This window comes from Salvelinus namaycush, chromosome 13, assembly GCF_016432855.1.
Source record: "Salvelinus namaycush isolate Seneca chromosome 13, SaNama_1.0, whole genome shotgun sequence".
NCBI classification, from domain to species: domain Eukaryota; kingdom Metazoa; phylum Chordata; class Actinopteri; order Salmoniformes; family Salmonidae; genus Salvelinus; species Salvelinus namaycush.
Window position 1 is genome coordinate 33,540,890 of NC_052319.1, and position 27,236 is coordinate 33,568,125.

Below are 27,236 nucleotides of genomic sequence, written 5' to 3' on the forward strand. Positions count from 1 at the left end.
AGCCTTTTGGACCTAGACTTGGTTCCAGTTGCAGAGGGAGGTGTTTAGTCGGAAGACACATTTCAGTTGAAGGCATTCAGTTGTACAATTGAGGGCACTATGGTGTTGAACGCTGAGCTGTAGTCAGTGAATAGCATTCTCATGTAGGTGTTCCTTTTGGCCCAGGTGAGAAAGGGCAGTGTGGAGTGCAATAGAGACTGCATCATCTGTGGATCTGTTGGGGAGGTATGCAAATTATAGTCAGTCTAGGGTTTCTGGGATAATGGTATTAATGTGAGCCATGAACAGCCTTTCAAAGCACTTCCTGGCTACAGACGTGAATGCTATGGGTCGGTAGTCATTTAGACAGGTTACCTTAGTGTTCTTGGGCACAGGGACTATGGTGGTCTGCTTGAAACATGTTGGTATTACAGACTCGGACAGGCAGAGGTTGAAAATGTAATTGAAGACACTTGCCAGTTGGTCAGCACATGCTTGGAGTACACGTCCTGGTAATCCGTCTGGCCCTGCGGCCTTGTGAATGTTGACCTGTTTTAAGGTCTTACTCACATCGGCTACGGAGAGTGTGATCACACAGTCGTCCGGAACAGATGATGCTGTCATACATGCTTCTGTGTTGCTTGCCTCAAAGCTCGTCTGGTAGGTTCATGTCACTGGGCAGCTCGCGACTGTGCTTCCCTTTGTAGTCCATAATAGTTTCAAGCCCTGCCACGTCCAACACGCATTGGAGCCGGTGTAGTAGGATTCAATCTTAGTCCTGTATTGACGCTTTGCCTGGTTGATCCATTAGATGCATTAGCTTTCCCTAGTGTTTAGAGATTTGCATTAGCTTTCCCTAGTGTTTAGAGATTTGCATTAGCTTTCCCTAGTGTTTAGAGATTTGCATTAGCTTTCCCTAGTGTTTAGAGATTTGCATTAGCTTTCCCTAGTGTTTAGAGATTTGCATTAGCTTTCCCTAGTGTTTAGAGATTTGCATTAGCTTTCCCTAGTGTTTAGAGATTTGCATTAGCTTTCCCTAGTGTTTAGAGATTTGCATTAGCTTTCCCTAGTGTTTAGAGATTTGCATTAGCTTTCCCTAGTGTTTAGAGATTTGCATTAGCTTTCCCTAGTGTTTAGAGATTTGCATTAGCTTTCCCTAGTGTTTAGAGATTTGCATTAGCTTTCCCTAGTGTTTAGAGATTTGCATTAGCTTTCCCTAGTGTTTAGAGATTTGTTTTGATGAATTGCATGATGTATAAGTTCCAGGTGTTTGTGGTTTGCATTTAACGGTCCAGGGCTCTGAGATATAAGGGTTTGGACTGCAGATTTTGGGGTTTTGGGTTCAGCATTTGCAAGTCACTCTCTAGCCTATGTCCATCGTCTAGTTATTCCTCTTCCTCCATTCTCTATATTAGGTAAAACCGTCTCCAACCCCCTCTACACACACACTCCACTTCTCTCTGTCTGCCTGAGAACTAGCCCATTAATCTCGTGTTCTGTCCTAACATGGTCGTTAGAATTCTATTAGCGGTAAATATTCAATAAGGCCTCACTTAAAGACCCCTGTCCCTCTTATCTGCCCCAGCCCAGCCACAATCGTTACACTGCAACATATTGTATTGTTTAGGCAAACAACAAACAGCAATGTATGGGGAAGGACTGACAATGGCGACTTGAAAGGAAATGTGTTAGCTTAAAGTGGAGCTGACAGTGCTTTAACTACTTAGCAAATATGAAACAAACAGACAATCATAATATCAGTAAAAAAATATCAAATTCCCAGTTTATGCTACAAAACCAACTTTATAAGAGGTTTTAAAAATAGGTTCCACTTGACTAACAATTCCATCACGTACAGGCATTATTGGCAGACTAGAATGATGCAGTTCAAAGCATGATTAGCTAATATAATTCACCAATACATTTCTTGGTAGTCCAAAAAATATTGCTATCAGGATGTAAATCATAGACTGGTACATTGTTTGCTGCCTCCTCACATTAGGGATGCCCTCTTTCAGTTTCAATGCCTCAATCTTTTGGACAAAAACAGATGAATGTAACTATGGCTGGGAATGTCAATACAATCAAACTAGCTAGGGCAATGATCACAAGTCATAATGTGGCTAATAGGCTAGCCTATCTATTCATGTACCTCTTTATTAAGCAAGCCAAAAAACCTGGACCCTAATGTTAGCTAGCTACTGTAGCTTCTGGGAGGATGTCATGTCATTGGAGGAGTAGGTGAGTGATCGACTTTTCCCCCCTCATCCTTTTTTGGTGGTACAGCTAAATGCAGGTGTAAAAAAAAATATTTTTGCTACCTAGCTATGCTGAACTTGAACAACTGTTATCCTGTTAGCATATCTCTTGCTTTCATAAATACACTCTGGCTACCTACTCCAATTACTCTCATCTGAGTGTGACAGAGCAGAGCGCAGAATAATTTATGAATTTACAAACGTGCAGCACCCGCTTATTTACTGACCTGTGTCAGTAAATGTAGGGGGAAATACGAGTCATGATAAAATGTAAACAGCCTAACCAGCTCTGCTAAGGCGAGTGAAATGGTTAGAGTGAGGTGTTCTCCCATTTGTGTCTGGAAGTAGCAAGCCAACTTTAGCCAGTTAGCTTGTGTACTTTACTGCCGTTGAGGAACACACGGATCAACCCCACTCCTCGGCCAGAGGATCCAGGGTCAATCGTGCAGTATGTGCTAGGAGAGCGAAACTCTCTGAATTTACAAACCGATAATCTTACAACGCTCTGAATTTACGAACGACCCAGAGCGCACTCTGACACACTGGCGGAAGTTTATGAACTAGTTGTCACGATCGTCTTTAGGTGAAAGAGAGGACCAAGGCGCAGCGTGATATAAATACATCTTCACTTTATTTGAAGATGAAACTAACACAAACTAGACAAAACAACAAACGACCGTGAAGCTACAAAACGAAAGTGCAGACACACGCTACTAACATCAAACATAGACAATTACCCACAACCTACCTAATGCCTATGGCTGCCTAAATATGGCTCTCAATCAGAGACAACTAATGACAGCTGTCTCTAATTGAGAACCAATCCAGGCAACCATAGACATACATAAACACCTACACTGAACACAACCCCATGAAATCTACAAAAAAAAACTATACAATACAAACACCCTATACGAGACAAAAACACACAAACATCCCCCATGTCACACCCTGACCTAAAATAATAAAGAAAACAAAGATAACTAAGGCCAGGGCGTGACACTAGTTATCAATTAAATGTATTTGCCGTTGATCAAATGGGCTGGCAGGCAGGCAAGTTCCCATTCAGTTGTCAAAATGTGGGTTGGGACAAGCAAGCATTGACAGGCAAGCTGCAGAAGTACGAGCAGGCTACTATTCCCCATCGTTTATCACTGCAATTTTGACGGCCAACTAGCAAAACAAGTTTGAGAGGGTTTATCTAATGTTTAGCTCATCTCGCTCTGGCTAGCATTAGTTGTTGATCTTGTTGTTGTTGATGTGCATAACTGAGGGAGAGAGAGCATACCTGTTCATGGTTGTTTGATCAATAGGACTGTAAAGTTCCCAAATGTAAGAGGACTCCCGTGGTATTTACATATTTTCAGAAATCCATTCAGGTGTATTTTGTGGCTTTTGGCGAATGTGTTCTAATGATCGACTGCCTGTAAAAACATAGCTAGTCCAGTTCAAAGTGAATTATGGCAGGCCCATGTGGCAAATGGCTTATTTGCATCAAGGCCTACTATAGCTCTGATTGGCTGTGGTGCACCGATCTGCATAGACTCCGGTCCTAGATGAGCCAGATGTTTGTGTTAGGTTTATTTACAGCAGTGTCTTTTAGTTGTCCAAACACACAGCCGCTTTCCCACTCTATATTGCTAAAGAATTTTCAGAAATGCCTTACTATACATCATTCCCAAACATTCTAAGAATTTATAAAAACGTGAAAATGACCAAATCTAAGTGTTTCCTTGTCAGCAAATGTAAAATAAAAGAAGTGTCATATTCTTCCAGGGACTGTACATGAACAGATTTTAATAAGATTTCATGTTGCTAAAACGCTGTTAGTTCCACTTTAAGTAAGTTATAGAGAGGGAAAAGGGGATATTGACAGAGATAAAGAGACAGAGGGAAAGAGAGAGAGAGAGCGAGAGAGAGAGCGAGAGAGAGAGAGAGAGAGAGAGAGAGAGAGAGAGAGAGAGAGAGAGAGAGAGATGGCGTGTGACAGAGAACAGCCCATTAGAGAGGTGGCCACCCCTGCAGAGAAGCCAGCAGAACAGCCCACCTCAGCTCCCGACAAAAGTCTTGACACCACAACAGAACAGTCCACACCAGACCCTGACCATAGTGTTGACATCGCAGCAGACAGCTGAAGAACCCCAAGCCCAGGGGATCTCACCCCCTCTGAGCACCCCCCCTGTCAGCCACCCTGATAGCCCTCCTGACAACCCCCCCCCTCCCCCACACACACACCCACTGAGGACATACACAAGACACAGATTGTACTCCTTATATACAAGAAAATGTACTTTTTCCCAAACACAGAGTGTATCAACTCTGGTGTCCAAACACCCATCGCACCCTAGACCTTCTGTCTGAGGACCAACTAGGGTCACCCAGCCACATAATAATACACACAGCCACAAGGACCCGAGAGCACAGCAGGAAATGGTGGCCACATCACTCAAGGGAGGGATTGAAAAAGCCTCTTCTACTTTCCCCAACGCGCAAGTGGTTATCTCCACCCTGCTACCACGAAAAGACTTCCACCCTGCTACCATACAGCGGGTAAACGCAAGTATTTCCCGTGACTGTGTCTCAAAACCAGAGGTTTTCCTGGCCCACCACTCCACCCTGGACTTGAACAGCCTTTACGACCAAGTCTACCTCTACAAGGCAGCAGTGACCACCTTCACCCGGACCCTAAAGGACATCGCCCTCAACGGTCTGCCCCAACACTTCACACAGGAGCAACAGATCAATAGACACCCCGCCCATACTAGCAAGACACTCTCCCCCTGGACCTACACATAGAGGACCCACGCCGAGAAGACCCACCTCAAGACCACAGCACCACCAGCCACATCCACACCCCCACCCCAACCAATCAACACCCCCCCATGTCAACTATGCCCACACCCCATTTAGGCCCCCTCAGATCAAACCTCCATCCTGGAGGGGGAAATCAATCCTTTCCAGGCCCAGGGACATGTACTAGTCTGTGGCGACCTAAATGCAAGAAACAGACAAGAACCTGACACCCTCAGCACACAGGGGGACAAACACCTGCCTGTAGGTGAAAGCATTCCCTCCCCCATATGCCCCCCTAGGCACACCTACAACAACATAACCAACAAAAATGGGCCACAACTCCTGCAGCTCTATTGGACGATGGGTATGTACATAGTCATTGGTAGGCTTCGAGGGGAGCGTTCACTGACACCCCTATCAGATCACAGCAAAATCTACTTGAACAGAGCAATACTCAATCATGAGGCATCAAAACCAAAGGAAATGAATCATTTTAAGAAATGCTATAGATGGAAGGAATGTAGAGTGGAAACCCACCAAAAAACAATTAGCCAACAATTATGGAACAATAAACTTCCTGGACAAAAGGTTCCACTGTAATAGTGAAGGTGTAAACTTGGCAGTATATTAGAACTTTCAGCTTCCTTATCAAATAAAAAAAAAATGAACAGAAACCGAAGAAAACTAACAACAATGACAAATGGTTTGATGAAGAATGCAAAAACCTAAAAAAGAAATTGAGAAATCTATCCAACCAAAAGCAAAGAGACATAGAAAACCTGAGTCTACGCCTTCACTATGCTGAATCACTAGAACAATACATAAATACATTACGGAAAAAGAAGGAACAGCACATCAGAAATCAGCTCAATGTAATTGAAGAATCCATAGACTCTAACCACTTCTGGGAAAATTGGAAAACACTAAACAAACAACAACATGAAGAATTATCTATCCAAAGTGGAGATGTATGGATAACCCACTTCTCCAATCATTTTGGCCCTATAACAAAGAACAAACAGCAAAAACATATACATGATCAAATACAAATCTTAGAATCAACTATTAAAGACTACCAGAACCCACTGCATTCTCCAGTTACATTGAATGAACTACAGGACAAAATACAAGTCAAATGTCTACTGTTTACTGATGATCTGGTGCTTCTGTCACCAACCAAGGAGGGCCTACAGCAGCACCTATTATATCTTCTGCACAGATTCTGCCAGACCTGGGTCCTGACTGTAAATCTCAGTTTGACAAAAATAATGATGTTCCAAAAAAGGTCCAGTCGCCAGGACCACAAATACAAATTTAATCTAGACAACGTTGCCCTAGAGCACACAAAAAACTATACATTCCTTGGCCTAAACATCAGCGCCACAGCGCCAAGGCAAGAGCCTTCTATGCCATCAAAAGGAACATAAAATTCGACATACCAATTAGGATCTGGCTAAAAATACTTGAATCAGTTATAGAACCCGTTGTCATTTATGGTTGTAAGGTCTGGGGTCCGCTCACCAACCAAGAATTCACAAAATGGGAAAAACACCATATTGAGACTTTGCATGCAGAATTCTGCAAAAATATCCTCCGTGTTTAACGTAAAACACCAAATAATGCATGCAGAGTAGAATAGGCCGATACCCGCTAATTACCAAAATCCAGAAATGAGCTTTAAATTCTACAACCACCTAAAAAGAAGTGATTCCCAAACCTTCCTTAACAAAGCCAAAACCTACAGAGAGATGAACATGGAGAAGAGCAAGCTGGTCCTGTGGCTCTGTTCACAAACACAAACAGACCCCACAGAGCCCCAGGACAGCAACACTACAAGACCCAACCAAATCATAAGAAAACAAAAAGATAATTATTAACACATTGGAAATAATTAATTCCAAAAGAGAGCAAACTAGAAGGCTATTTTGCCCTAAACAGAGAGTACACAGTGGCAGAATACCTGACCACTGTGACTGACCCAAAGTCAACGAAAGCTTTGTCTATGTACAGACTCAGTGCGCATAGCCTTGCTATTGAGAAAGGCCACCGTAGGCAGACCTGGCTCTCAAGAGAAGACAGGCTGTGTGCACGCCGTCCACAAAAAGGGGTGGAAATTGAGCTGCACGTCCTAACATCCTGCCAAATGTTTGACCATGTTAGAGACACATATTTCCCTCAGATTACACAGATCCACAAGGAATTCGAACAAACCCAATTTTGAACAACTCTCATATCTATTGGGTGAAATACCACAGTGTGCCATCACAGCAGCAAGATGTGGGACCTGTTGCCACAAGAAAAGGGCAACCAGTGAAAACAAACACCATTGTAAATACAACCCATATTTATGTTTATTTATTTTCAATGTTGTACTTTAACTATTTGCACATCGTTACAACAGTGTATATATACATAATATGACGTTTGAAATGCCTTTATTATTTTGGAACTTTTGTGAGTGTAATGTTTACTGTTAATTTTCATTGTTATTTCACTTTTGTTTATTGTCTATTTCACTTGCTTTGGCAATGTTAACATGTGTTTCCCATGCCAATAAAGCCCTTGAATAGAAACATTGAATTGAGGGAACAGTAAAAGGCAGAGTTGTGCACACATCCCTGCCCTGGGGCCCTCACAGTCCCATATTTAATGAGTTGATTAATTACCTCCATTGAGTGTTTATGTCCTTGTGGTTCTCCTCAGGTACACACTGCTGGGAGGGCCTGATAATTGGGTATACTTTATCATCGATCCCCCTCTTATGGATGACCTGAGAAACCACTCAACTTATTTGTGTCTCTCTCTTCTGCTTTCTCTCCCTCCTCGTTCTATGGTGGGTTCCGAACGTTCCGGGTGTTTTGGAAGGCTGGGGTGAATGTTCTACTGCAGGATGTGAACGGGAACATTCCACTGGACTACACCACCGAGGGAACTGAGACCAGCTACATCATCCGAAAACACCTGGAGGAAAACGGTAACACAACACTCCTTACAGGATTTACTATTGTGTTGTGTGTGTAGTGTTATGTTGTTGTGTTTTGTTGTTGTGTTGTGTTGCTGTATTGTTGTGTTGTGTAGTGTTGTTGTGTAGTGTTCTATTGTTGTGTTGTGTTGATTTCTGTTTTGTAGTGTTGTGTAGTGTTCTGTTATGTATTGTTGTGTTGTTGTGGTGTAGCCCTATTGTTTATTTTGCATAAATGTTCATATAAATCAAATCAAATGTTATTGGTCACATACACATGCGGGTGTAGCGAAATGCTTGTCTTCCTAGCTTCAACAGTGCAGTAGTATCTAACAATTCATAACTATACACACAAATCCACAAATACACACGAATCCCCCAAAAACATTTCCACTGCATTTCAGCCCTGCCACAAAAGGACCAGCTGACATCATGTCAGTGATTCTCTCGTTAACACAGGTGTGAGTGTTGACGAGGGCAAGGCTGGAGATCACTCTGTCATGCTGATTGAGTTCGAATAACAGACTGGAAGCTTCAAAAGGAGGGTGGTTCTTGGAATCATTGTTCTTCCTCTGTCAACCATGGTTACCTGCAAGGAAACACGTGCCGTCATCATTGCTTTGCACAAAAAGGGTTTCACAGGCAAGGATATTGCTGCCAGTAAGATTGCACCCAAATCAACCATTTATCGGAACATCAAGAACTTCAAGGAGAGCGGTTCAATTGTTGTGAAGAAGGCTTCAGGGCGCCCAAGAAAGTCCAGCAAGCGCCAGGACCGTCTCCTAAAGTTGATTCAGCTGCGGGATCGGGGCACCACCAGTACAGAGCTTGCTCAGGAATGGCAGCAAGCAGGTGTGAGTGCATCTGTACGCACAGTGAGGCAAAGACTTTTGGAGGATGGCCTGGTGTCAAGAAGGGCAGCAAAGAAGCCACTTCTCTCCAGAAAAAACATCAGGGACAGACTGATATTCTGCAAAAGGTATAGGGATTGGACTGCTGAGGACTGGGGTAAAGTCATTTTCTCTGATGAATCCCCTTACCGATTGTTTGGGGCATCCGGAAAAAAAGCTTGTCCGGAGAAGACAAGGTGAGCGCTACCATCAGTCCTGTGTCATGCCAACAGTAAAGCATCCTGAGACCATTCATGTGTGGGGTTGCTTCTCAGCCAAGGGAGTGGGCTCACTCACAATTTTGCCTAAGAACACAGCCATGAATAAAGAATGGTACCAACACATCCTCCAAGAACATCTTCTCCCAACCATCCAGGAACAGTTTGGTGACGAACAATGCCTTTTCCCATATGATGGAGCACCTTGCCATAACTAAGTGGCTTGGGGAACAAAATAGCGATATTTTGAGTCGATGGCCAGGAAATTTCCAATATTTTTTTTTAAACAGAAATGTTACATTTACATAAGCATTCAGACCGTTTACTCAATACTTTGTTGAAGCACCTTTGGCAGCGATTACAGCCTCGAGTCTTCTTGGGTATGACGCTACAAGCTTGGCACACCTGTATTTGGGGAGTTTCTCCCATTCCTCTCTTCAGATCCTCTCAAATTTAGTCAGGTTGGATGGGGAGCATTGCTGCACAGCTATTTTTAGGTCTCTCCAGAGATGTTCGATCTGGTTCAAGTCCGGGCTCTGTCTAGGCCACGAATAATTGGACCAAGGCGCAGCGTGAGTAGAGTTCCACATTTTAATGATAGTGAAACTTCCAAAACAACAAAGATATAACGATTGTGAAATACGTAGCGCACATAGGCACTCATACAAAATAATATCCCCCATAGCAGGTGGGAAAAAAGAACACTAAGTATGATCCCCAACTAGAGGTAACGAATATCAATTGCCTCCAATTGGGAACCATACACACACACCAACATAGAAATATAATACCTAGAAACCCCCCTAGTCACGCACTGACCTATTACGAGGGCTCTCTATGGTCAGGGCGTGACAAGCGACTTGTCCCAAAGCCACTCCTTCGTTGTCTTGGCTGTGTGCTTGGGATCGTTGTCCTGTTGGAAGGTGAACCGTTGCCCCAGTCTGAGGTCCTGAGAGCTCTGGAGCAGGTTTTCATTAAGGATCTCTAATGTACTTTGATCTTTGCCTCGATCCTGACTAGTCTCCCAGTCCCTGCCACTGAAAAACATCCCCACAGCATGATGCTGCCACCACCATGTTTCACCGTAGGGATGGTGCCAGGTTTCCTCCGGACGTGACGCTTGGTACTCAGGCCAAAGAGGTTATTGGTTTCATTTTGGTTTCATCAGACCAGAGACTCTTTTTTCTCATGGTCTGAGAGTCTTTAGGTGCCTTTTGGCAAACTCCAAGCTGGCTGTCATGTGTCTTTTACTGAGGAGTGGCTTCCGTCTGGCCACTCTAACATAAAGGCCTGATTGGTGGAGTGATGCAGAGATGGTTGTTCTTCTGGAAGGTTTTCCCATCTACACAGAGGAACTCTAGAGCTCTGTCAGAGTGACCATCAGGTTCCCTGACCTAGGCCCTTCTCCCCCGATTGCTCAGTTTGGCCGGTCGGCCAGCTCTAGGAAGAGTCTTGGTGGTTCCAAATTTCTTCCATTTAAGAATGTTGAAGGCCACTGTGTTCTTGGGGACCTTCAATGCAAAAAGTTCTAAAATCCAGTTTTTTATTTTGTCATGACGTATTCTCCATGATGATAATTGTTTTTTAAAATACATTTTGGAATAAGGTTGTAACGTTAAAAACAATGTGGAAAGAGTCTGAGTACTTCCGAAGGCACTGTAGTGCAGCAGCCTCTAAGGTGCAGGGTTGAGTAACCTGGTGGTAGCCGGCTAGTGATTGCTGTTTAACTTGGATGGCCTTGAGATAGAAGCTGTTTTTCAGTCTCTCGGTCCTAGCTTTGATGCACCTGTACTGAACTCGCCTTCTGGATTATTGTGGGTGAACAGGCCGTGGCTCGGGCGGTTGATGTCCTTGATGATCTTTTTGGCCTTCCTGTGACATCGGGTGCTGTATGTGTCCTGGAGGGCAGGCAGTGTGCCCCAGTGACGCGTTGGGCAGACCGCACCACCCTCTGGAGAGCCCTGAGGTTACGGGAAGTGCAGTTGCCGTACCAGGTTGTGATACAGCCTGACAGGATGTTCTCAATTGTACATCTGTAAAAGTTTGTGAGGGTCTTAGGGGCCTAGACAAATTTATTCAGCCTCCTGAGGTCGAAGAGTCTGTGTGGGTGGACCATTTCAGATCGTCAGTGATGTGTACGCCGAGGAACTTGAAGCTTTTCACCTTCTCCACTGCGGTCCATCAATGTGTATAGGGACGTGCTCTCTCTGTTTTTTCCTGAAGTCCACGATCAGCTCCTTCATTTTGTAGACATTGAGGGAGAGGTTATTTTCCTGGCACCACTCCGCCAGGGACCTCACCGCCCCCCTGTATTCGGTCTCGTCATTGTTGATAATCAGGCTTACTACTGTTGTGTCGTCTGCAAACTTGATGATTGAGTTGGTGCGTGGCCATGCAGTCACTGGTAATCAGGGAGTACAGGAGGGGGCTGAGAACACACCCTTGTGGGGCCCCTGTGTTGAGGATCAGTGGAGCGTGTTGTTTCCTATCTTCACCACCTGGGGTGGACCGTCAGGAACTCCAGGAGCAGTTGCACAGGGTGGGGTTCAGACCCAGGGCCCCGAGCTTAATGATGAGCTTGGAGGGCAATATGGTGTTGAATGCTGAGCTATAGTCAATGAACATCATTCTTACATAGGTATTCCTCTTGTCCAGATGGGATAGGGCAGCGTGCAGTGCGATGGTGATTGCATCATCTGTGGATCTATTGGGGCGGTATGCAAATTGAAGAGGGTCTAGGGTGTCATGTAAGGTGGAGGTGATATGATCCTTAACTTGCCCCTCAAAGCACTTCATGATGGCAGAAGTGAGTGCTATGGGGCGATAGTCATTTAGTTCAGTTACCTTTGCTCTCTTGGGTACAGGAACTATAGTGGACATCTTGCAGCAAGTGGGGACAGCAGACTGAGATAGGGAGAGATTGAATATGTCCGTGAACACTCCAGCCAGCATGCTCTGAGGTCGCGGCTAGTGATACCATGATACCGGCAGCCTTGCGAGGGTTAACACGCTTAAATGTCTTACTCACGTCGTCCACAGAGGACAAGAGCCCACAGTCCTTAGGAGCGGACAGCCATCTTTCCTCCAGTGAATAGTATTTTTTTCAATCTTTGCCAAGTTTCCACCCCCACACAATGACTCTGATGAGGACCTATTATTTCAGCAGTGAGATATTTTGTTGTAGTCCATATAACATCTCTGCGTGTTAATTTACTGCCTGCTGTAGTGCTCATTTGCATCTTATCATGGCAATTAAAGAAAGAGACTGAATAGAAAAGGAACTGAAGAGAAAAAATTACTGAAATATAATGGTTCATTTCTCATTCATGAGATAATGTCTTAATTGTGTCCACATGCAATTATAACATGAGATGAGGAGACAGACTTAATGAGAAGGAATGTTCCCATGGACGGTTGGCTGATGTATTGACAGAGGAAAAGGTCTTTATACTGTATGTGGGTTTGTGTGTGGGGGGGTGTCCAATCCAGCCCAGGCCTATCGAGCCCAGCCCTGTCTAGCCCTATCCAGCCCTATTGGTCCCAGCCCAACTTAGTCCAGCCCAGCCAAGGCGAGCCCAGCCCAACCTAGCCCAGCCATATCCAGCCCTATTCAGCCCTATCCAGCCTATCCCAGTCAGTCCAATCCAAACCAGCCCAGCACAGCTAATCCAGCACACTGTGTCCATATCTAACTGAGCTCAGACTGATGGTTATGGTCCAGCTCCCTGGCAGGGTGTTGGAGGCCCTAACATGCTAATGTGTTAGCAGGACCACTGTTGGTCCTGTACAGACACCATCCATCTGCCTCAGAGTAAAAGCCACTTAGCCCCTCCATCAATACAGAGCACGGATAGATGGATAGACAGAGAGAGGGGGATGACAGCCTGACAGAGTGTGGACCACATACCATCCTCACCTCTCCCTCCATCCCTGGGGTAGCATCAGGCGTATGGTGATTTATTATTACTGTGTGGGGGAGAGTTCTAGGCAGGTCATTTGGGATACAAGTCCATGTCTGAGGACACATGGAGATGACGTGGAAACCGGCCACTAGGGGCAACAGAGAGCACTGTTACCTTCAAACAGGTCTTGGTTTTGCTAGGGGGTTCTGGGCGGTGATGGTGGATGGGCATAAGCATCTGCCTCTGATTCCAAAGGTTGCAAGTTCGAATCCAGCGATAGGAAGTTGTTTTTGTGTTGTTGTTTTTTTTGCCTATCCCAAACCCTAACTGAAAAAATGTGTAGTTAATGTCTCAACTCAACCTTAAACGCTTCGAAATGCAATGTTTGCAACAACTTCGAAATGTGATGTTTGAGAAACATGGATAAACGTCTAATTTTGACGTGAGACAGTGAGAACAAGTTGGAGATTTCCTCCTATACCCCCAACTCCCTCTCTCCACTCGCCTTGTCTCTTTCTTTCCACTCTCCCTCTTTCCTCTCTCCCTCTCTACTCTCCTCTCTCCATTTCTCCACTCTACCTTTCTCCACTCCTTTCTCCCTCTCTCCACTCCCCCCCTCTCTGCTCTCCACTCTCGCCACTCTCCTTCTCTCCACTCTCCCTCTCTCCACTCTCACTCTCTACACTCCCATCTCGCCTTTCTCCACTTTCCACTCTCACTCTCTCCACTCTCGCCACTCTTTCCACTCTCATCTCTCCCTCTCGCCACTCACTCTTACTTTCTCCACTCTCCTCTCTCCCTTTCTCCACTCTTACTTTCTCCACTCTCCACTCTCCTCTCTCCCTTTCTCCACTCTTACTTTCTCCACTCTCCTTCTCTTCACTCTTCCTTTCTCCACCTTCCTCTCCCCACTCTTCCTTTCTCCACTCTCCTCTCTCCTCTCTCCCTCTCCTACTCTCTCCACTCTCACACTCTCCACTCTCCCGCTCTCCCTCAGTCCCACCCTCAGACTCACCATGCATACTCATGTCCGACAATGTGCAACTGTCAATTGTTCTTACTTTTTTAAGGCACTCGTCATCTTGTCAAGATACTGTTGCTAACTTTCTTTTGCAGATGCCACAGTATAAATGTGACATGAGCTTACAGTACGCTCTGATATTCATGTATCTATCCTTTCAGTTAACTTCCTCTGACTTCTGATTCTGACCCACTTTACATTTCCCAAAGAGCTACGGTCATCACTCATCCTGTGAGGTGTGTGTGTGTGTGTGTGTGTGTGTGTGTGTGTGTGTGTGTGTGTGTGTGTGTGTGTGTGTGTGTGTGTGTGTGTGTGTGTGTGTGTGTGTGTGTGCCGGCCGGTGTGTGGGGGCCAGTGTGGGTGTGTGTGGGCCGGTGTGTGGGGGGACCGGTGTGCGTGTGAAGGTTAAGTTCTCCCTCAGGCTGACTGACAGTAGAGTACCTCACTCCAGCGAGGAATGAAGAAGGTCAACAGAGATGGGAGAGAGAACGAGATGAGACAGAAATGGCAAAGAGAAAAGAGGAGAGATGACAGCCCCGATTGGAGTAGAGACTGAAATACAGAGAGAGAGAGAGAGAGAGAGAGAGAGAGAGAGAGAGAGAGAGAGAGAGAGAGAGAGAGAGATAAAGAGAGAGAGAGAGAGAGAGAGAGAGAGAGAGAGAGAGAGAGAGAGAGAGAGAGCGAGAGAGAGAACGATCCCCCAAGCTCATCCGTCTTTAGTCACATGACAGATGGGACTGCAGAAGTCACCTCAGATATCACTCTACACCACACACACACACACCCACACACACACACACACACGCACACGCACACGCACACGCACACGCACACGCACACACACACACACACACACACACACACACACACACACACACACACATGCATCTCAGCCCCACCTGCCTGTGACCTGTCTGGAGTGTCCCTTGCTCCCCCATGCCATCATGGCCCCTCCCCTCATCCCAAACCCCCTATAGCTGATCTCTATCCCCTCATGCCCACGCCTCTCTCTCCTCTTCCCGCTGTGGCACACTACCATGTCACACTCTAGAAGTCTCTGTTGCCATAGTAACATGGCTATGTTATGTAGTAAGCTGTAGCTACACTTTGCATGTAGTCCATGATGAAAATATGAGTAAATTCAATGGATCTTTGAAATGTCCGTGGTAGCAGAGAGCAGGATGTGCCTTGTGACAGAATGAACACTCTTTCTCGTGAATGTCCCAGCCACCTGATTATCTCAACCAATCATGGCTAGGCAAGATTCAGTATTTTCTCAGTGTCTAAACAGCTTTGTGATTTCACATTTTATTAATATTTACAGATTAAGAGTTTGTTTGTTTGTTATTAAGGCACAAGAAAGTTCACTTTCAAAAAGGCATTTCCGCAAAAAAGCGCATTTCCATCCAATGTCTTTTATTTAGTTCTAATGCATTCTGTAAAGGGTCACAGTGTGTGTGTGTGCATGGGGTGTGTGTTTGCTGTACTAAGATGTGTGTGTTGATGTGTAGTTCCAGGTGTAGATGTGCCGTCCATGCACACCATGCGTACCCAGAGGCCCAGCACCATGTTGTCTGATGTTAGACAGCTGGTCTCCAGCAGGGGCAGTCTCAACCTACGCAACGATGACGGGGTCACTCTGGTGAGTACCTACCTGTTCTCCTCTATTATCTCTTTCTTTCTCTCTCTCTCTCTCTATGTCTCTCTTTCTCTCTCTCCCTATTCTCTCTCTCTCTCTTTCTATGGCTCTCTTTCTCTCTCTTTCTATGGCTCTCTTTCTCTCTCTCTCTCGATATATATATAGTATATCACAAAAGTGAGTACACCCCTCACATTTTTGTAAATATTTGAGTACATCTTTTCATGTGACAACACTGAAGAAATGACACTTTGCTACAATGTAAAGTAGTGAGTGTACAGCTTGTATAACAGTGTAAATTTGCTGTCCCCTCAAAATAAACACATAGCCATTAATGTCTAAACCGCTGGCAACAAAAGTGAGTACACCCCTAAGTGAAAATGTCCAAATTGGGCCCAAAGTGTCAATATTTTGTGTGGCCACCATCATTTCCAGCACTGCCTTAACCCTTAACCCCATTTGAGGATGCCCCACAGATGCTCAATAGGGATTAGGTCTGGAGACATGCTTGGCCAGTCCATCACCTTTACCCCCAGATTCTTTAGCAAGGCAGTGGTCGTCTTGGAGGTGTGTTTGGGGTCGTTATCATGTTGGAATACTGCCCTGCGGCCCAGTCTCCGAAGGGAGGGGATCATGCTCTGCTTCAGTATGTCACAGTACATGTTGGCATTCATGGTTCCCTCAATGAACTGTAGCTCCCCAGTGCCGACAGCACTCATGCAGCCCCAGACCATGACACTCCCACCACCATGCTTGACTGTAGGCAAGACACACTTGTCTTTATACTCCTCACCTGGTTGCCGCCAAACACGCTTGACATCATCTGAACCAAATAAGTTCATCTTGGTCTCATCAGACCACAGGACATGGTTCCAGTAATCCATGTCCTTAGTCTGCTTGTCTTCAGCAAACTGTTTGTGGGCTTTCTTGTGCATCATCTTTAGAAGAGGCTTCCTTCTGGGACGACAGCCATGCAGACCAATTTGATGCAGTGTACGGCGTATGGTCTGAGCACTGACAGGCTGACCCCCCACCCCTTCAACCTCTGCAGCAATGCTGGCAGCACTCATACGTCTATTTCCCAAAGACAACCTCTGGATATGACGCTGAGCACGTGCACTCAACTTCTTCGGTCGACCATGGCGAGGCCTGTTCTGAGTGGAACCTGTCCAGTTAAACCGCTGTATGGTCTTGGCCACCGTGCTGCAGTTCAGTTTCAGGGTCTTGGCAATCTTCTTATAGCCCAGGCCATCTTTATGTAGAGCAACAATTCTTTTATTCAGATCCTCAGAGAGTTCTTTGCCATGAGGTGCCATGTTGAACTTCCAGTGACCAGTCAGTATGAGGGACTGTGAGAGCGATGACACCAAATTTAACACACCTGCTCCCCATTCACACCTGAGACCTTGTAACACTAACGAGTCACATGACACCAGGGAGGGAAAATGGCTAATTGGGCCCAATTTGGACATTTTCACTTAGGGGTGTACTCACTTTTGTTGCCAGCGGTTTAGACATTAATGGCTGTGTGTTGAGTTATTTTGAGGGGACAGCAAATTTACACTGTTATACAAGCTGTACACTCACTACTTTACATTGTAGCAAAGTGTCATTTCTTCAGTGTTGTCACATTAAAAGATATACTCAAATATTTACAAAAATGTGAGGGGTGTACTCACTTTTGTGATATACTATATATATATGTGTCTCTCTCTCTGTGTCTCTCTCTCTATGTCTCTTTCTCTCTCTCTCGCTCTCTTTCTCACTCTCTCTCTGTCACTCAATTAAATTCAATTGACTTTATTGACATGGCAAGTTCATTATTACTTACATTGTCAAAGTATACATATAAACAAATATATATATATTTATATGGGATTACCATGGGATTAATGGGATTACCATTAACAACAACTAAATCAAATCAAATCAAATCAAGTTTATTTTATATAGCCCTTCGTACATCAGCTAATATCTCGAAGTGCTGTACAGAACCCAAGCCTAAAACCCCAAACAGCAAGCAATGCAGGTGTAGAAGCACGGTGGCTAGGAAAAACTCCCTAGAAAGGCCAAAACCTAGGAAGAAACCTAGAGAGGAACCAGGCTATGAGGGGTGGCCAGTCCTCTTCTGGCTGTGCCGGGTGGAGATTATAACAGAACTATGCCAAGATGTTCAAAATGTTCATAAGTGACAAGCATGGTCAAATAATAATCATGAATAATTTTCAGTTGGCTTTTCATAGCCGATCATTAAGAGTTGAAAACAGCAGGTCTGGGACAGGTGGCGGTTCCATAACCGCAGGCAGAACAGTTGAAACTGGAATAGCAGCAAGGCCAGGTGGACTGGGGACAGCAAGGAGTCATCATGCCCGGTAGTCCTGACGTATGGTCCTAGGGCTCAGGTCCTCCGAGAGAGAGAAAGAAAGAGAGAAGGAGAGAATTAGAGAGAGCCAAGATTTTCAAAATGTTCATAAATGACAAGCATGGTCAAATAATAATCAGGAATAAATGTCAGTTGGCTTTTCATAGCCGATCATTAAGAGTTGAAAACAGCAGGTCTGGGACAGGTAGGGGTTCCGTAACCGCAGGCAGAACAGTTGAAACTGGAATAGCAGCAAGGCCAGGCGGACTGGGGACAGCAAGGGACAGCAAGGAGTCATCATGCCCGGTAGTCCTGACGTATGGTCCTAGGGCTCAGGTCCTCCGAGAGAGAGAAAGAAAGAGAGAAGGAGAGAATTAGAGAGAGCCAAGATTTTCAAAATGTTCATAAATGACAAGCATGGTCAAATAATAATCAGGAATAAAAGTCAGTTGGCTTTTCATAGCCGATCATTAAGAGTTGAAAGCAGCAGGTCTGGGACAGGTAGGGGTTCCATAACCGCAGGCAGAGCAGTTGAAACTGGAACAGCAGCAAGGCCAGGTGGACTGGGGACAGCAAGGAGTCATCATGCCCGGTTTGCCGTGACGTATGGTCCTAGGGCTCAGGTTCTCAGAGAGAGAGAGAAAGAAAGAGAGAACGAGAGAATTAGAGAGAGCATACTTAAATTCACACAGGACACTGGATAAGACAGGAGAAGTACTCCAGGTATAACCAACTGACCCTAGCCCCCCGACACATAAACTACTGCAGCATAAATACTGGAGGCTGAGACAGGAGGGGTCAGGAGACACTGTGGCCCAATCCGATGATACCCCCGGACAGGGCCAAACAGGAAGGATATAACCCCACCCACTTTGCCAAAGCACAGCCCCCGCACCACTAGAGGGATATCTTCAACCACCAACTTACAATCCTGAGACAAGGCCGAGTATAGCCCACAAAGATCTCCACCACAGCACAAACCAAGGGGGGGCGCCAACCCAGACAGGAAGATCACGTCAGTAACTCAACCCACTCAAGTGACGCACCCCTCCTAGGGACGGCATGAAAGAGCACCAGTAAGCCAGTGACTCAGCCCCTGTAATAGGGTTAGAGGCAGAGAATCCCAGTGGAGAGAGGGGAACCGGCCAGGCAGAGACAGCAAGGGCGGTTCGTTGCTCCAGAGCCTTTCCGTTCACCTTCACACTCCTGGGCCAGACTACACTCAATCATATGACCTACTGAAGAGATAAGTCTTCAGTAAAGACTTAAAGGTTGAGACCGAGTCTGCGTCTCTCACATGGGTAGGCAGACTGTTCCATAAAAATGGAGATCTATAGGAGAAAGCCCTGCCTCCCGCTGTTTGCTTAGAAATTCTAGGGACAATTAGGAGGCCTGCGTCTTGTGACCGTAGCGTACGTATAGGTATGTACGGCAGGACCAACTCGGAAAGATAGGTAGGAGCAAGCCCATGTAACGCTTTATAGGTTAACAGTAAAACCTTGAAATCAGCCCTTGCCTTAACAGGAAGCCAGTGTAGGGAAGCTAGCACTGAAGTAATATGATCAAATTTCTTGGTTCTAGTCAGGATTCTAGCAGCCGTATTTAGCACTAACTGAAGTTTATTTAGTGCTTTATCCGGGTAGCCGGAAAGTAGAGCATTGCAGTAGTCTAACCTAGAAGTAACAAATGCATGTATTAATTTTTCTGCATCATTTTTGGACAGAAAATTTCTGATTTTTGCAATGTTACGTAGATGGAAAAAAGCTGTCCTTGAAACAGTCTTGATATGTTCGTCAAAAGAGAGATCAGGGTCAAGAGTAACGCCGAGGTCCTTCACAGTTTTATTTGAGACGACTTTACAACCATCAAGATTAATTGTCAGATTTAACAGAAGATCTCTTTGTTTCTTGGGACCTAGAACAAGCATCTCTGTTTTGTCCGAGTTTAAAAGTAGAAAGTTTTCAGCCATCCACTTCCTTATGTCTGAAACACAGGCTTCTAGCGAGGGCAATTTTGGGGCTTCACCATGTTTCATTGAAATGTACAGCTGTGTGTCATCCGCATAGCAGTGAAAGTTAACATTATGTTTTCGAATAACATCCCCAAGAGGTAAAATATATAGTGAAAACAATAGTGGTCCTAAAACGGAACCTTGAGGAACACCGAAATGTACAGTTGATTTGTCAGAGGACAAACCATTCACAGAGACAAACTGATATCTTTCCGACAGGTAAGATCTAAACCAGGCCAGAACTTGTCCGTGTAGACCAATTTGGGTTTCCAGTCTCTCCAAAAGAATGTGGTGATCGATGGTGTCAAAGGCAGCACTAAGGTCTAGTAGCACGAGGACAGATGCAGAGCCTCGGTCTGACGCCATTAAAAGGTCATTTACCACCTTCACAAGTGCAGTCTCAGTGCTATGATGGGGTCTAAAACCAGACTGAAGCATTTCGTATACATTGTTTGTCTTCAGGAAGGCAGTGAGTTGCTGTGCAACAGCTTTTTCAATTTTTTTTGAGAGGAATGGAAGATTCGATATAGGCCGATAGTTTTTTATATTTTCCGGTTCAAGGTTTGGCTTTTTCAAGAGAGGCTTTATTACTGCCACTTTTAGTCAGTTTGGTACACATCCGGTGGATAGAGAGCTGTTTATTATGTTCAACATAGGAGGGCCAAGCACAGGAAGCAGCTCTTTCAGTAGTTTAGTTGGAATAGGATCCAGTATGCAGCTTGAAGGTTTAGAGGCCATGATTATTTTCATCATTGTGTCAAGAGATATAGTATTAAAACACTTAAGTGTCTCTCCCGATCCCAGGCCCTGGCATAGCTGTGCAGATCCAGGACAGCTAAGCCCTGGAGGAATACGCAGATTCAAAGAGGAGTCCGTAATTTGCTTTCTAATGGTCATGATCTTCTCCTCAAAGAAGTTCATGAATTTATTACTGCTGAAGTGAAAGCCATCCTCTCTTGGGGAATGCTGCTTTTTAGTTAGCTTTGCAACAGTATCAAAAAGAAATTTTGGATTGTTCTTATTTTCCTCAATTAAGTTGGAAAAGTAGGATGATCGAGCAGCAGTGAGGGCTCTTCGGTACTGCACGGTACTGTCTTTCCAAGCTAGTCGGAAGACTTCCAGTTTGGTGTGGCGCCATTTCCGTTCCAATTTTCTGGAAGCTTGCTTCAAAGCTCGGGTATTTTCTGTATACCAGGGAGCTAGTTTCTTATGACAAATGTTTTTCGTTTTTAGGGGTGCAACTGCATCTAGGGTATTGCGCAAGGTTAAATTGAGTTCCTCAGTTAGGTGGTTAACTGATTTTTGTCCTCTGATGTCCTTGGGTAGGCAGAAGGAGTCTGGAAGGGCATCAAGGAATTTTTGTGTTGTCTGAGAATTTATAGCACGACTTTTGATGCTCCTTGGTTGGGGTCTGAGCAGATTATTTGTTGCGATTGCAAACGTAATAAAATGGTGGTCCGATAGTCCAGGATTATGTGGAAAAACATTAAGATCTACAACATTTATTCCATGGGACAAAACTAGGTCCAGAGTATGACTGTGGCAGTGAGTAGGTCCAGAGACATGTTGGACAAAACCCACTGAGTCGATGATGGCTCCGAAAGACTTTTGGAGTGGGTCTGTTGACTTCTCCATATGAATATTAAAATCACCAAAAATTAGAATATGATCTGCTATGACTACAAGGTCTGATAGGAATTCAGGGAACTCAGAGAGGAACGCTGTATATGGCCCAGGAGGCCTGTAAACAGTAGCTATAAAAAGTGATTGAGTAGGCTGCATAGATTTCATGACTAGAAGCTCAAAAGACGAAAACGTCATTTTTTTTTGTGTAAATTGAAATTTGCTATCGTAAATGTTAGCAACACCTCCGCCTTTGCGGGATGCACGGGGGATATGGTCACTAGTGTAACCAGGAGGTGAGGCCTCATTTAACACAGTAAATTCATCAGGCTTAAGCCATGTTTCAGTCAGGCCAATCACATCAAGATTATGGTCAGTGATTAGTTCATTGACTATGACTGCCTTTGAAGTGAGGGATCTAACATTAAGTAACCCTATTTTGAGATGTGAGGTATCACGATCTCTTTCAATAATGGCAGGAATGGAGGAGGTCTTTATCCTAATGAGATTGCTAAGGCGAACACCGCCATGTTTAGTTTTGCCCAACCTAGGTCGAGGCACAGACACAGTCTCAATGGGGATGGCTGAGCTGACTACACTGACTGTGCTATTGGCAGACTCCACTAAGCTGGCAGGTTGGCTAACAGCCTGCTGCCTGGCCTGCGCCCTATTTCATTGTGGAGCTAGAGGAGTTAGAGCCCTATCTATGTTAGTAGATAAGATGAGAGCACCCCTCCAGCTAGGATGGAGTCCGTCACTCCTCAGCAGGTCAGGCTTGGTCCTGTTTGTGGGTGAGTCCCAGAAAGAGGGCCAATTATCTACAAATTCTATCTTTTGGGAGGGGCAGAAAACAGTTTTCAACCAGCGATTGAGTTGTGAGACTCTGCTGTAGAGCTCATCACTCCCCCTAACTGGGAGGGGGCCAGAGACAATTACTCGATGCCGACACATCTTTCTAGCTGATTTACACGCTGAAGCTATGTTGCACTTGGTGACCTCTGACTGTTTCATCCTAACATCGTTGGTGCCGACGTGGATAACAATATCTCTATACTCTCTACACTCGCCAGATTTAGCTTTAGCCAGCACCATCTTCAGATTAGCCTTAACGTCGGTAGCCCTGCCCCCTGGTAAACAGTGTATGATCGCTGGGTGATTCGTTTTAAGTCTAATACTGCGGGTAATGGAGTCGCCAATGACTAGGGTTTTCAATTTGTCAGAGCTAATGGTTGGAGCCTTCGGCGTCTCAGACCCCGTAACGGAAGGAGTAGAGACAAGAGAAGACTCAGCCTCAGACTCCGACTCGCTACTTAATGGGGAAAACCGGTTGAAAGTTTCTGTCGGCTGAATGAGCGACACCAGTTGAGCATTCCAACAGCATTTCCCTCCAGAAGCCATGAGAAAGTTGTCCGGCTGCGGGGACCGTGCGGGGGGGTTTATACTAACGTTAGTATCTGTACTTACTGGTGGCACAGACGCTGTTTCTTCCTTTCCTGCACTGAAATTACCCTTGCCTAACGATTGCGTCTGAAGCTGGGCTTGCAGCACAGCTATCCTCGCCATAAGGCGATCGTTCTCCTGTATATTATGAGTACAGCGACTGCAATTAGAAGACATCATGTTAATGTTACTACTTAGCTTCGGCTGTTGAAGGTGCTGACGAACCATGTCCAGATAAAGCGTCCGGAGTGAAAAAGTTGAATGAGGGAAAAAAGTTGCGATGGAAAAACTAAAAATATAAACGGTAATTAAAAAGAAAAAAAAAACGTAAAGTTGTCAGCTAGCAAAGTAAAGTTGGTAACAAAACGCACAGCAACAAAACGCACAGCAACACGTCTGCAAATTCAACTACAACAACAATATTAATCAGAACAACAATACATTAAAGCAACAGTAGTAGACCAGTCTCAACATGACTGAGAAGACACATTACATGGTATGAAAAACAAAACAAAACAAGATGGGAAATATTATCGACATTACATTGCACTTTTCACTGGCTGTCCCTCAGGTTGTGGCAGGAGGCCACATATTTGGCTCATTACCCAATAAAATATTAGATTTTTTCTTCATCTTTTATAGTTTCAAATTCTTTGTATTGAATTATAATTTTGGGAAAGAAATATTATCTTCGGTCTGAGTATTTGTCACAGTGTAATAGGAAATGCAGCTCTGTCTCTACCTCTCCCCTGGAGCAGAGTGAGCACAGCCTGTCCTCTCTGGGCAGCCAGGTTTGTCTGTGACGACCGGTCTCTATAGCCAGACTGTGCTCACTGAGTCTGTACCTAGTCAATGTTTTCCTCAGTTTTCTATCAGTCACAGTGGTCAGATAGTCTGCCACCAAGTACTGTCTGTTTAGAGCCAAATAGCATTGAAGTTTACTTTGATTTTTTGTTGTGTCTTTCCAATAGGTGATCTATTTTTCTTTTTGTTTTGTGATGATTTGGTTGGGCCAGATTTTCTGAGTGCTGTCCTGAGGCTCTATGGGGTTGGTTTGGGTTTGTGAACTGAGCCTCAGAACAGGCTGGCTGAGGGGACTCTTCTCTGGTTTCATCTCTTGACATTGTAGAGCTGTGTGATGGAATGTTTTGGGGTCACTTGTTTTTAGATGGTTGTAAAATTTGATGGCTCTTTTTTCTATTCGAATGAGGAGGGGTTATTGGCCCAATTCTGCTCTACATGTGTTATTTGGAGTTTTTCTTTGCACTTGCAATACAGTCTTGCAAAACTCTGCATGCAGTATTTCGATTGGATGTTTGTCCCATTTGGTGAATTCATTATTAGAGAGTGGATCCCATACTTCACTGCTATATAGAGCAATTGGTTCTATAACCGATTGGAAAATGTTGAGCCAGATTCTAATTGGATTTTCGATTTTAATGGTCCTTTTAATGGCATAGAATCTTCTTCTTGCTTTGTCTCTCAGCTCATTCACAGCCATGTGAAAGATACCTGTGTTGCTGATATTTAGTCCTAGATATGTGTGGTTTTTGGTGTGTTCTAATAGAACTGTGTCCAAATAGAATTTATATTTGTCATCCTTATTTCCGGACCTTTTTTTGGAACATTATATTCGGGTTTTTTAGGTTAATGGTCAGAGCTCAGGTCTGACTGTCACGGTTGTGTGGAGAGACGGACCAAGGCGCAGCGTGATTAAAGTTCCAAATATTTATTTACACGAAACTTCCAAACAAAAAAAGGAAACAAACAACGAACCGTGACATCAGAGGTGCCACATGCACTAACTCAAAACAAGATCCCACAAAGCACAGTGGGGTAATGGCTGCCTAAATATGATCCCCAATCAGAGACAACGACAAACAGCTGCCTCTGATTGGGAACCATACCAGGCCAACATAGACATAAACAACCTAGATTAGAACAACCCCCTAGTCACACCCCGACCTAACCAAAATAGAGAATAAAAAAGGCTCTCTATGGTCAGGGCGTGACACTGACTGTAACGGCGTTCCTCCTCCTCTTCATCCGAAGAGGAGGAGCAGGGATTGAACCAAAATGCAGCGTTTGAATTCGACATATTATTTATTAAACAAAACAGAAAACACGACGAACACGAAACACTTGAAAATCTACAAAATAACAAACGCAGTCAACAGACCTGGACACGAACTTACATATAACGTGAAGAACGCAATAACAGGAAAACTGACTACATAAAAAGAACGAACGTACAAACAAACCGAGACAGTCCCGTGTGGCGCGACAAACACAGACACAGGAGACAACCACCCACTAACAAACAGTGTGAAAACACCTACCTTAATATGACTCTCAATCAGAGGAAATGAAAACCACCTGCCTCTAATTGAGAGCCATATCAGGTCACCCTTTAAACCAACATAGAAACAGAAAACATAGACTGCCCACCCAAACTCACGTCCTGACCAACTAACACATACAAAACTAACAGAAAACAGGTCAGGAACGTGACATAACCCCCCCCTCAAGGTGTGAACTCCGGGCGCACCAGCACAAAGTCTAGGGGAGGGTCTGGGTGGGCATCTGACCACGGTGGTGGCTCAGGCTCTGGGCGAGGTCCCCACCCCACCATAGTCAATCCCAGCTTACGTCTCCCCCTTAGAATGACCACCCTCATCTTACACCCACTAAATTTAAATGTTAACCTTAAGATAAGGGGCAGCACCAGGACAAGGGGCAGCACCGGAATAGAGAGATAGCTCAAGACCGAGAGGTAGGTCAGGATAGAGAGGTAGCTCAGGATAGAGGGGCAACTCCGGACTGAAGGGCAGCTCCGGACAGAGAGACAGCTCTGGACTGAGGGACAGTTCTGGATCAATGGCAGCTCTGGGCTGAGGGGCAGCTCATGACTGGCTGACGGCTCTGGACGCTCATGGCTGGCTGACGGCTCTGGACGCTCATGGCTGGCTGACGGCTCTGGACGCTCATGGCTGGCTGACGGCTCTGGACGCTCATGGCTGGCTGACGGCTCTGGACGCTCATGGCTGGCTGACGGCTCTGGACGCTCATGGCTGGCTGACGGCTCTGGACGCTCATGGCTGGCTGACGGCTCTGGACGCTCATGGCTCACTGGCGGCTCTGGACGCTCATGGCTCACTGGCGGCTCTGGCAGATCCTGTCTGGTTGGCGGCTCTGGCAGATCCTGTCTGGTTGGCGGCTCTGGCAGATCCTGTCTGGTTGGCGGCTCTGGCAGATCCTGACTGACGAATGGCTCTAGCGGCTCCTGACTGACTAACGGCTCTGACTGCTCGGGACAGACGGATGGCTCAGACGGCGCTGGGGAGACGGATGGCTCAGACGGCGCTGGGGAGACGGATGGCTCAGACGGCGCTGGGGAGACGGATGGCTCAGACGGCGCTGGGGAGACGGATGGCTCAGACGGCGCTGAGGAGACGGATGGCTCAGATGGCGCTGCGGAGACGGATGGCTCAGATGGCGCTGCGGAGACGGATGGCTCTGGCTGATCCTGTCTGGCGGAAGGCTTTTGCTGCTCCTGTCTGGCGGAAGGCTCTAGCGGCTCCTGTCTGGCGGAAGGCTCTAGCGGCTCCTGTCTGGCGGAAGGCTCTGTAGGCTCATGGCAGACGGGCGGCTTTGCAGGCTCATGGCAGACGGGCGGCTTTGAAGGCTCATGGCAGACGGGCAGTTCATGCGGCGCTTGGCAGACGGACAGCTCAGGCGCCGTTGGGCAGACGGCAGACTCTGGCCGGCTGAGACGCACTGTAGGCCTGGTGCGTGGTGCCGGAACTGGAGGCACCGGACTGGAGACACGCACTTCAAGCCTAGTGCGGGGAGCAGGGACAGGGCACACTGACCTCTCGAAGCGCACTATAGGCCTGGTGCGTGGTACCAGCACTGGTGGCACCGGGCTGAGTGCACGCACATCAAGACGAGTACGGGGAGAAGGAACAGTGCGTACAGGGCTCTGGAGACGCACAGGAGGCTTAGTGCATGGTGCCGGAACTGGAGGCACTGGGCTGGAGACACGCACCATAGGGAGAGTGCGTGGAGGAGGAACAGGGCTCTGGAAACGCACTGGAAGCCTGGTGCGTGGTGTAGGCACTGGTGGTACTGGGCTGGG

General features: G+C 45.8%; 1 protein-coding gene across 1 annotated transcript in view; it reads left to right on the plus strand.

Annotated features, from left to right (window-relative positions):
• Positions 1-27,236, plus strand: part of LOC120058102 (unconventional myosin-XVI-like) — a 121,651-nt gene that overhangs the window by 35,321 nt on the left and 59,094 nt on the right. The window contains exons 4-5 of the mRNA XM_039006577.1: positions 7,896-8,004; positions 15,541-15,665. Of these exons, the coding sequence (XP_038862505.1) occupies positions 7,896-8,004; positions 15,541-15,665 (234 nt within the window). The remainder of the gene's footprint in view (positions 1-7,895; positions 8,005-15,540; positions 15,666-27,236) is intronic.